Source organism: Schistocerca nitens, chromosome 4 (assembly GCF_023898315.1).
Source record: "Schistocerca nitens isolate TAMUIC-IGC-003100 chromosome 4, iqSchNite1.1, whole genome shotgun sequence".
Taxonomy (NCBI): Eukaryota; Metazoa; Arthropoda; class Insecta; order Orthoptera; family Acrididae; genus Schistocerca; species Schistocerca nitens.
Window position 1 is genome coordinate 262,387,286 of NC_064617.1, and position 12,601 is coordinate 262,399,886.

The 12,601-nt window shown below is 41.6% G+C and overlaps 1 protein-coding gene across 1 annotated transcript in view; it reads left to right on the top strand.

Moving 5' to 3' along the window:
• Positions 1–12,601, top strand: part of LOC126252241 (intermembrane lipid transfer protein VPS13B) — a 199,787-nt gene that overhangs the window by 65,606 nt on the left and 121,580 nt on the right. Inside the window, exon 10 of the mRNA XM_049953114.1 lies at positions 4,002–4,140. Within this exon, the coding sequence (XP_049809071.1) occupies positions 4,002–4,140 (139 nt within the window). The remainder of the gene's footprint in view (positions 1–4,001; positions 4,141–12,601) is intronic.

Genomic DNA, 12,601 nt, shown 5'->3' on the forward strand with positions numbered 1-12,601 from the left:
TACGGTGTCAAAATTTTCACTAATGGTAGTGTAGGCCAGTGACTGAAAATTGAAAGCAAACAAACTCTTGAAACCATGATGGTGCATCAGTTCATCGTCAGTCTCTTCTCTAAATTGTTTCAGGAACTGATCAAATTGCACTTGGCAACTTGATTGGTTGTATTATATCTTGAGTATTAATAACTGCTTCAGCTGTATTCAGCCCTTTATTATTGGATCACTACTGGTTTCTTGGCACTAAAAGCCACATCTTCAGGTGAACATTTGTATAATAATAGATCGAGAAGAATAACCAGTAGTAATCCAATAATAATGCACTAAATACAGATGAAGTGGTTAATACCCAAGATGACTACTCATAGCAATGGCTGCCCCACCTACAAGGTTGTCTGCAGTTGTATTATAAACCTTGTGCAAGAAACACCATTGACCTATGATATTTATGAATTTTTTTGTAATAGAAAAATACTGCATGTTACGTGAAAAATTATTTAGTAGGAAAAAGTATCTGAATATAAGAGGACTAAGAGTTTAAGGTTTTCATCACTCCTGAAAGTGTGTGTGAAAATTCTCTGAGGAGAATGAGAGTGGGGGGGGGGGGGGGGGGTGTACATTTGAGTGGAATTTATTAACAAAATTGTTAATGCAAATTTTAGCACATTTAAGTGACATGATTATTTAATTGTAATTATCATTGTATGTACATGAGATTGATGACACACAAATAATTGCATTATTGTGTTCATTTAGATGTACTGCACCACTCTGAATGCCATTCATACCACAATATTGCGTAGACCAAGTTGCTCCCGGCGATGCTCCTCTATTTTGCCATTGTATCGTAAAGTGCTGATGCGCATCATAATATGTAGCTTCTACATCTTGCAAAATGCCTATGATCTATTAGTGATAGACACAGTGGTCTCAAACAAATTTGCATATTGCACATTGATCTTCGTGATGTATTCAAATTAAATTTCAAAAAGTACTCCATGTGCATCCGCCAGGCACCCAAGTGCAGTTAACATAATAAAATAGAATATGTCAAACTGACACCATTGTAGCCACAACATGGTCATCATAGAATACATAATAGACACATTTTATCTCAGCACTGGAGCTCTCTTGCAGGGTAGAGGAAGTCTCCCAGGATTGTTAGCTATTATTTCCTGCAAAAACTGTAATTTTGTCTGTCATTCCATTTTTTCACCTGTTAGATTTTTGAACATACACACGTCAAAAAACGTTTTGCATCACCCCGGTTCCCAGAACTCCAGAAGATAGACGTTGACTGTGGATATTGTGTCACAGACACAGTCCCTTTGACTGTTCAGAGATGTCACTAAAGCTGCCCAAAGGTGCAAACAGCCATGCATGAGCAGTGCCTTAGATGGAGGATGTCTGACAGCCAATCACTTCCAGTCATTCCACCAGGAAGGAGGTACATGGCTCGTGTTGTCTGTAGTTCAACCATGGCTAGATGGTCAATACCTTGGTTCGATCGCGTCCACATTGTTACTTTGTGCCAGGAAGGGCTCTCAACAAGGGAAGTGTCCAGGCATCTCAGAGTGAACCAAAGTGATGTTGTTCAGATGTGGAGGAGATACAGAAAGACAGGAACTGTCGATGACATGCCTTGCTCAGGCCACTAAAGTGCTACTACTGCAGTGGATGAGTGCTACCTACGGATTATGGCTCTGAGGAACCCTGACAACAATGCCACCATGTTGAATAATGCTTTTCGTTCAGCCACAGGACGTCGTGTTATGACTCAAACTGTGCGCAATAGTCTCCATAATGCACACCTTCACTCCTGACATCCATGGCGAGGTCCGTCTTTGCAACCACAACACGATGCAGCATGGTACAGATTGGCCCAACAACATACCGAATGGACCGCTCAGGATCAGCATCACATTCTCTTCACTGATGAGTGTCGCATATGCCTTCAACCAGACAGTTGTCAAGAGTCCTGTTTGGAGGCAACCCAGTCAGGTTGGACATATTAGACACACTGTCCAGTGAGTGCAACAAGGTGGAGGTTCCCTGCTGTTTTGGGTTGGCATTTTGTGGGACCGACGTACGCCGCTGGTGGTCATGGAAGGTGCCGTAACGGCTGCACGATATGTGAATGCCATCCTCTGAGCAATAGTGCAACCATATCGGCAGCATATTGGCGAGGCATTCATCGTCATGGACGACAGTTCACGCCCCATTGTGCACATCTTATGAATGACTTCCTTCAGGATAACGACATCGCTCGACTAGAGTGGCCAGCATGTTCTCCAGATGTGAGCCCTATTGAACATGCCTGGGATAGATTGGAAAGGGCTGTTTATGGACAACGTGACCCGCCAACCACTCTGAGGGATCTACGCCAAATGGCTGTTGAGGAGTGGGACAATGTGGACCATCAGTGCCTTGATGAGCTTGTGGATAGTATGCCATGACAAATACAGGCATGCATCAATGCTAGAGGATGTGCTACAGGATATTAGATCTGTTCCGGAATCTGGACCACCACCTCTGAAGGTGTCACTGTATGGTGGTACAACATGCAATGTGTGGTTTTCATGGGCAGTAAAAAGGACGGAAATGATGTTTATGTTGATCTCTATTCCAATTTTCTTTACAGGTTCCGGAACTCTCGGAACTGAGGTGATGCAAAACTTTTTTTTGATGTGTGTTAATTGTCAACTAACTAATTTTATTTATTTTATGGTGCTACATTAAGTGTCAGTTCCCAGGAAAAGTTGTAGGCACAAATACATTTACAAAGTAGAAAACTAGATACAATTAGCTACAATAAAAATTAGATACAAAGTAGGAAAATTAGATACAATAGACATGCAGAAACTGTGGAATCTGAAGCAACAATTAGGATGGATCAAGGAAATTAAAGAGGATATGTGAGGACTGCAAAACAAGACAGAAAATCCTAAGAAACTGAAAGACAAAAAAATAAGACTTAAACCTAAAGTAGACAAATGACACACAATGAAAAGGGTATTTACAGATGAGGAAAGACAGGAAAGATCAGAGCACATGAAAAGATACTGGGCAGTTTAGAAAGAACAAAACTTGTGCTTACTGAAGAAGAGGACCAGAAAATGATTGGCTAAAGTGGTCCAAAGAGGCCGTAAAAGCAAATAATAATAATAATAATAATAATAATAATAATAATAATAATAGAGATGCAGGACTTTTGATTCCTGGTGTGCCTCTCACAGTGGGTAACCAGTGAACATATATGACTCTCATTATTGGCACAGTTGGACGTTGACTAGTGGACTTTACCTTCAATAGCATCGCTAAGGGGAAAGTGAATACTTATCCAAGATTCTTCATGAACACTTGATAGATGTGGCCTAGCTGCAGGAGACACACAGATGATGATTGACAGCTGCACTGCAGGAGCACAGTACAAGAAATACTACTTAAACTTGTGACAATAGTACCTTGACACAAAGAACTCATTTAGCCATGTGTTTTGGGGCAGATCTTTTACCAGTGAGAAACTTTCTGTCCTGTGCTGCTTTCATTGGAAATTGACCAATAAATTTGAACACCGGTAACTGAGTTGTCCGTCTTTTCTTTTAACCACATGATCAAAATGGCATTTATCTTGCCTGTTTATGTTTTGCTTTTTCGTAAATTTCATCCATAAATGTTTAATATATTCTGGTGTTAATAGTTTTGACCAGTTATTGCCAATACAATCAAATAATGTGGATTACCTTCCTTGGGTTAAGGATTTATTTCAATGTGTGTTTCAATTTCAGTATTTTCCTCCCCTGTACCTTTCACTGACACTTATTTTCTGTAGTGGTAAAATTTTGCTCAGTAAAAAGTATCATAGTTCCATTTTTATGTTGTTGATAGAATTGTGCAGTAAACTCTATTTTCATTGTAGAATTCTTTATGTTTTAATGTCTGTAAGCAATAATTTTTCAGGAACTGTTAAAAATGTATTAATTAGTTATTGTTATACAATTTTTCAGGATGTAAAATTCTTCTCTGCCGGTCATAAACAGGAAAATTATCTGGCAGATTCTCTATTTGATGTTGACTCTGTTGAAAACAAGGGAAGGAAGAGAAATTACAATATACTGTGGGATTTTCATGTTGACACAATCACAGGTTAATATATTATGTAAACTAAATTTAAAAAGTAATGAAAATTTGAGTTTATTAATAGTTAAATCACATAAAGAGGACAAATCTGAATTATGTGCTTTAATAAATTTGAAAAGCCATATTTATCTTTCACTGCCAAAGTCATTCAGTTCTGCTTTGTTGTTAGCAGAGTTTTATTCATAATTTAATTACATTTATAAGTATGTTTCTCTTCGATGGAAAATACCAGAAAATGCAAGACAGGGGGTATATTCATTTCTCTTTCCGAATGAAGGTAGGATGTGCGACGAATTACTGCCTGTATGCTTCTATGTGATCCATAATTAATCTAATCTCATCTTCATACAATAATAGAAAATTTGGTCTGAAATACAAAAAATGGCATTAGTAAAGATAACTGATCACTCAGCTTTGAAGTCACTGAGCAACCCATAAACAAGATTTGAAATACAGGGCGTTTCAAAAAGAAAGAGCAGATTTCAAACATTTATTTCTCAAAAACTACAAATGATAGAAACACAATTCCAACGGTCCTTCACTCAATATGAGTACCAAATGTTACACAACAAATATCAAAACTGTACCTCAATATGAGCACCATTTGTTACACGACAAATATCAAACCGGTATCTCATTTCTTGCCACACACGACGCAACTGGTCTTTAGTTACCGAATTCACGGCCGCAACAATTCGATGTCGTACCTCTTGAAGAGTAGCGGGCATAGGTGGGACATAAACACAGTCCTTTATGTACCCCCACAAATAAAAATCGCAGGGTGTAAGGTCTGGTGACCTGGGAGGCCACAGACGATGACATTGATCTTGTGCTCCTGCTCTTCCAATCCACCGTCCTGGAATGGTGTTATTTAGGTACCGTCGTACAGGTTCAGAGAAGTGTGGTGGGGCGCCATCTTGCATGAAGATGAAGTGATTTGAATCTTCCTGAAGTTGAGGAAATAGCCAGTTTTCTAACATGTCCAGGTAAATGGTTCCTGTGATAGTTTTCTCCATGAAAAAGAAAGGTCCATAAACTTTGTTTACCGAAATTGCACAAAAGACGTTAACCTTTGGTGAGTCTCTTTCATGTTGAATAACGTCCCTCGGAGTTTCACTCGCCCAAATTCGTACGTTATGCCGATTAACTTTACCAGAAATGTGAAACGTTGATTCATCTGAAAAAATTAATCGTTCGGCAAAATTGTCCTCTTCCATGTCCTGTAGAATTGCAGTTGAAAATTCGAACCTTTTGTTGTGGTCGTCAGGACGCAATGCTTGCAATAACTGCAGTTTGTACGGCTTCATGTGCAGACGGTTACTCAGAACGCGCCATACCGTTGTTTTAGACATGTTTAGTTCGTGACTTGCCCGTGCCGTGGATTTTCTAGGGCTCCTTTCGTAAGCTGCACGGACACGCTCGACATTTTCATCCGATGTGCGTGGACGACCCGTGCTTTTTCGCTTGCAGATGCAACCATCTTCTACGAATCTGTGATGCCACTCATAAATTTGCTTATGACGAGGCGGCTGTTTGTTGAATTGACGGCGGAATGCACGTTGCACACCAACAATGGACTCTAACTTTGCAAATTGCAGCACACAAAATGATCGTTCCTGTGGTGTCGTCGCCATTTTCCTACAAACAAACGCCAGCGCCACTGCGGATTTGCATGGAACTTCTGCGCGGACCATTGAAAAACTTTGAACCTTTCTCTGACAAGAAACGTTTGAATTGTGTTTCTATCATTTGTAGTTTTTGAGAAATAAATGTTTGAAATCTGCTCTTTCTTTTTGAAACGCCCTGTATTATAGCTCAATTTATAAAATTTTGTTCCTGTACATGCAACCTCCCCCCCCCCCCCCCCACTCTCTCTCTCTCTCTCTCTCTCTCTCTCACACACACACACACACACACACACACACACACACACACACACACACACAGAGGGGAGGGAGGGAGGGAGTTCCTGTTTGGGCCACAGCACCAAGAATTTGTAACGGCTTATCTTTGTGCTCTGTAGGAGAATGAAAATTCATAATAGGAGAATGAAGGTTTGTAAACTAGCTGCCAGTTTCCAGTTCTTGTTTATGGTACACTCTGTCTTTAGTATACAGTGATTGGTTATCTTTACTTATCCCATTGTTTTTAATTTTATTCCCAGTACTCCTATGGGAATGAATTGTAGGCTGGTGCAGAATATTGTTTAATTGCATGTTTAATACTAATTTCAGAGATTTTGTACGTTGGTTTTCAAGTTCCAGTTGGTGTTTTTTCTTGAGATGTCTATCATCCCAGACTGTCCACATGTCTGCTACATTAAGGAACCTCATGTTTGTTGATAACAAACTGCATTATTTCTGTCAGTAAAGCTCTGGTTTAGACACTCATCACATATGAATATATTTTTCTAGTAGAATCAAAAATGGAAAACCCAGGAAGGAAAGTTCACACACACACACACACACACACACACACACACACACACACACGACTGCAGTCTCAGGCAACTGAAACCACACTGCGAGCAGCAGCACCAGTGCATGATGGGAGTGGTGACTGGATGGGGGTAAGGAGGAAGCTGGGGCGGGTTAGGGGAGGGATAATATGGTGGGGGTGGCGAGCAGTGAAGTGCTGCAGTTTAGATGGAGGGCAGGGGAGAGGTGGGGAGTGGGGAGGGGAGGCTGGGGGGAAGTAGCGGAAAAGGAGAGAAATAAAAAGAAACAGAAAGACTGGGTGTGGTGGTGAAATGACAGCTGTGTAGTGCTGGTATGGGAACAGGGAGGGGGCTGGGTGGGTGAGGACAGTGACTAATGAAGATTGCTTTTAGGAGGGCTATGGGAATGTAGGATGTATTGCAGGAAAAGTTCCCACCTGCACAATTAAGAAAAAATGGTGTTGGTGAGAAGGATTCATATGGCACAGGCTGTGAAGCAGTCATTGAAATGAAGGATATCATGTTTGGCAGCGTGTTCAGCAACAGGGTGGCCCACTTGTTGGTGGCGATTCATGCGGACAGCAAGCTTGTTGCTTGTCATGCCTGCATAGAATGCAGCACAGTGGTTGCAGTTTAGCTTGTAAATCACATGACTGGTTCCACGGGTAGCCCTGCCTTTGAGGGGATAGGTGGTGTTAGTGACTGGACTGGAGTAGGTGGTGGTAGGAGGATGTATCGGACAGGTCTTGCATCTAGGTCTATTACAGGGGTATGAACCATGAGGTAAGGAATTGGGAGCAGGGCTTGTGTAAGGATGGATGAGTATATTGTGTAGGTTCAGTGGACAGCGGAATATCACTGTGTTGGGAAGGATAGTGGGCAGTACATTTCTCATTTCAGGGCACGATGAGAGGTAATTGATGTCCTGGCAGAGAATGTAATTCAATTGCTCCAGTCCTGGGTGGTACTGAGTTACAAGGGGACTGCTCATCTGTGGCTGGACTATGGGACTTTGGGAGGTGGTGGGAGACTGGAAAGATAAGGCACGAGAGATTTGTTTTTGTACAAGATTGGGAGGATAGTTATGCTCATTATTGCTTCAAGGCCTGTGCCATATGGATCCTTCTCACCAACACGGGCTTTTCTGAACTGCGCAGATGGGAACTTTCCCTGCAATACATCCTACATTCCCATAACCCTCCTGGCCTCAAACTTCATTAATCACTGTCCTCACCCAACCAGCCCCCTCCCCGTTCCCATTCCAGCACTACACAGCCATCATTTCATCACCACCACACCCAGTCTCACTATTTCTCTCCTTTTCACTACTTCCTCCCCACCCCTCCCCACCTCTCCCCTGCCCTCTGTCTAAACTGCAACACTTCACTGTCTGCTGCCCCCAATATACTATCCCTCCCCCTCCCTACCCCAGCCTCCTCCTTACCCCCACCCATACACCACTCTCATCATGCACTGGTGCTGCTGCTCGCAGTGTGGTTTCAGTTACTTGAGACTGCAGTCATGTGTGTGCTAGTTGCGTTTGCGCGCGCGTGTGTGTGTGTGTGTGTGTGTCTATTGTTGACAAAGACCTTAATAGCCAAAAGCTATAATTATTAGAATATAATAGGAATTTCATTGCGCTCCATGAAAAGTTTTTTAAGAATAAAAAGAACATTATTCAACTCGTATCTTGACCTGTGATTCTTAGTATATTATGTCTGGATGGATAGGTAATTGAGTTTTGTATGATTCATGAGTTTTGAAATTCATGGTGGTTACTCTGCAAAAGACCGTTTTGCTCAAGACATGTCATTATGTCTGAATTTATAAGAGACAAGTGTTGGTGACATTGGATGATAGCTCTCTGGGTTTTGTTGTTTTTCTTGTTACTGGTGCAGTTTCCAAGTACAACTTGACTGAGATTCCACTGGCCCCTGGTACCTTGCTTAGTTTTAGTGATTTCAACTGGGTTTTGGTGTGAGTCATACTGAGATAACTGATATCTGTGTCACTAATCTTTGGCTGGTGCATCACAATTAAATGGGACCAATATTCTTTTACTTTTTTTCTTAAAGAACATTTAAAAATTATGTTAAGAACTTGATTTTTGTTTCAGCATTGGATTCAACAAGTGTTGCAAATTAATTTTTCTATCACTGCCAGTGACAACAAATAACCAGTGCATCAGTGGTTAGCTCTTTATGTTCAGCTCATGGTCACTAGGCAGTTCACATGATGCAATCGTTGCAGTGCCAGTGAAAGACATGCATAGCTCTTCCTGGAGGCACTGCCAGAAGGTTGTCATCATAGCCTGAGACATATGTCATTTGTTCATGTAGTAGAGATGTTAGGTTCCTCCCCCTTTCAACCCACCCACAGGGGTGATTGCACCCTGGTAACCCTAAAGGCATGTGGTCATAGTTGGTATCCCTGCCTGGGGCTCCAGGACTGCTGACTCAGGCACTTGGTCAGTTGATTTAAATGGTGGCACTGAGAAATTGATGTATATAGGCTGGACTGAGCAAGTGGCATGTAGATTTCTATGCCTGTGGAGCTGAAGTGATATTCTCTGTGGCTGTAGACAGTGGTTTGTTCTCCATGAAGGGCCATGTCACCCTGTAGTGTTACTAGACATATTATCTGCTGTTGCTGCTGCTCATGCTGGAGGAGGCAGGTGCATTGTTTGTAGACCTGTGCAGCTGGCGGAATGTAGGAAATATTCAGTCATCAGACCATTGTGGCTACAGCTGGTCGCTATGGCCCACCTTATCCATTTTGTTGGCCATGATGCCCTATTGTGTCCCGTTGTGTCTACATGTGTGTGGGTCCTGACCAAGGAGCTTGTTTGGAAGTGGGAATGCTCTTATGACTATGGCAGATGTAGTGATGGCTGGAGTAGGTCTAGCTTCGTCTGAAGCCACCAGCTACACCAGCTGTGGAGCAGTTCTTCTGGGATGTAGCTGTGGATGGGGTTGATCTTTTGGACCTTAATAAGTGTTTATGGTATCATCTGTGGATATGACACTCAGGCTTTCTTCATTTGGACTTTAAATGTCTGTCCCATCCATTCATCCTCCACTCCAGCAGCAGGAGTAAACACTCAGGTAGTGTCTGGGGCTGTCCTGCTGTAGTAGCATAAGTCTGCAGATATGGAGAAGATAAACTAAGTATCATTGCCTGATACTACAGTTTTGTGTGTGCCCTTAATGGTGAAAATTTTTGCCACTGCTGTAATTGTAGATGTGCCTGAGGTGGATGCTATGTGTACCACATACAAAGTGTGTATCATGTATAGAAACTTCAACAAAGACTCAATATTGATAAGCCATGTGGCACTGAGGAGGGGGTTGACAAATTTAATATGGGTGCAATCTTGTAGTTGCTGGGGCTTAGGAGAAAAACTATAAGGAGCTGCTTCAATGTGGACACAAGCCATATGGGCACAGACAGCATGCCCTAGATTGTCTGTCTCCAGCCAGTAAACAAATTATGCCATTAACAACTTGATTCTTGAAATTTTTCAGTGTAGTAAGTTCAGGTTGTGGGTTGAGTATTTCACCATTGTGAGCATCTCAAAGACAAAGAGAGTTTGTTGCTAAATGCCGTCATTGTTTTTGTGGGAGACGACAGTGCCAGTGTCTTGCTGCAACACATTAGTGACATCGGCTACACATGACCACATCACCACAGTCTCTAGCAGCTGAAGCCAGACTGTATGGCTTCAGCTGCCGGAGTCTGTGGTCATGTGTGTGTGAGAGTTGTGTGTGTGTGTGTGTGTGTGTGTGTGTGTGTGTGTGTGTGAGAGAGAGAGAGAGAGAGAGAGAGAGAGAGAGAGTGAGAGAGTGAGTGTGTGTGCGCGCGCGCGCGCGCGCGACATGCATGTGGCTTATTTTGCGACCGTCTTTTTGTTGTGCCTATCTACAACTCAGCATCTCCTCTATATGGTGAGTAGCAACTATGCTTCTCATAATATTGTTACACAGAAATATGGGTGTGCAAACTGTTTATTGTATCATAAGACGCTGAATGCTTTCAGTAGGTTCAATTCACAAAGACACTACAAGTCTTACCAGATCACAGAATATGAAGATGGAAGCATACAACTGGATGTGACATTCTTAGCAGTGTTAAGGAAAGTGTAGAAAATTAGGTTTCTCATAGAATTTATTATTTTCCGTATTTACTGACTGCGCACCAGTCAAATTGGGAAATAACTCAGGATTGGTAGTGGAGCTGAATGATGATCTGCTGCTTGAAATAACTGCTCTGCAATGCGACAGAGAATATAAAGATAGTCTAAATTTCTTCAGACATTTCCCTCAGGATTGGTTTACTCATTTGTGCAAGTCTCCACATGGCACCCAGCCTCTTTCCTGTGATGATGGAGGTGGAGGGGGTACAGTATTCACTGCTCACAGATGTGCACACATCATCTGCTCATCGAGGACGTTGTGTAACGTTGTGGGCTATACCAAAGGGAAGAACAGTGTACTTATACAAGTTGGGAAAACAAACTATGACTTCATGTGATGCTTCATCCAAATGGAGGTGCAGATGGGCATCCGACAGATCAATTTTTGTAAAATAGTGACCTCTTGATAGGTCAGGCTGTGAAGTACGATTCTATATACACAATATAAATAGCCCCTTTTGCATGGGTTGCTGAGAGTATAAACATGAGATCACCATCTAGCTTATGGGCTGCTGTCAGGTAAGAAAAGGTGTAGGGGAAACAGGCCCTGCGTCATTCTCGCAGGGCAGGCACTGGGATCAACATTTCATTCACAATGCATACTACTGTGCCACAGCATGTCTTATTTAGTAGTTAAGGTTGTAAGCAGTTGGAAACATTCTGCACAGGCCCAAAGACATCTCATATCCATTGATTACTTCACTCCCAGAAAGATCCAAGTTATATTTTATGTACAGTAGTTATTAATCTCTAGTTAACAGATTAACAGTAGCATAAAAGCATACACAGCAGTGATAAACTCTGCCTGCTTTATGGATGACAACCAGAGCGGTGGCTCTCTGGTGGGAGTGGTGGTGATTTGGTTTTTGAGGCCGTCAGACTTTCTCTTAAGATCATGTGGAGGCCAAATGTGATGGGGTAGGCTTGAGAGAGAGATACTGATGGTAAAAAAAAGAATGTTTTATTTTTGTATGTGTAGGTGTTGTTTAAGGATTGAAGCAGGAAATTTGGGTAAAGGAAATCACCTAGGCTGTCAAAATTCTTCTTTATTACTTTTCATAAATACGGCCAGCCAGCTTCAGGCCACAGAGATATTCTCTGGGATCTTTTCCAGAACAAGTATGTAACAAAATGTGAATATCACATTTAACAGCATGTGAGCTATTCAAATGTGTTGGAATTATGGTCACAGTCAATCCAGTCTAATAGATTATGCCATTACAGATTCCAACAGGTCAACATAATGTGGCATATGTAAACCTTCATGCAACTATTAGCAAGGAAAAACTATGTCAAATTCAAAACGTAATTGCTGTTAATCCACAAACAAAGCTGAAAATTTTCCTCTGAGCTGCAGCTGTCTGGCTGTTTTGAAAGAGTAAAAATGAAGAATTTTTAGCAGCTGCAGTGGTTTTGTTTACCAGTTTGCCCTGTTTCAAACTAGCTGATCATTTTAGTGTTGTGTGTACGGTATACTTAAGTGCATATCTGAGAATTTGTTCAAACAAGGACGTATACTCCTTGCATAAGTTGTTCATATTATGAAGTCAAATAGCATCTGATCAGTTCATTAAATTGTGGATGTGGAAGACAAAGGATGAAAATCAGTGAGTTTAGCTCAAAAATGTTGCTCACCATTGGGATTTGATGACAAAGAGATGCAGCATTCTGCTAACACTTCTGTATGCACTGTCAAGGCCACAGTGACTTGCTCTAACAACAAAAAATCTTATGTGCTGTGATTCAGTAGATTTTTGTGTGTCTGTTTCAGTAGAGTGGACTACGTATAACTGTGTATCTTCTCATTATTGAATAAGACTTGTGAGTTAAGGAACATT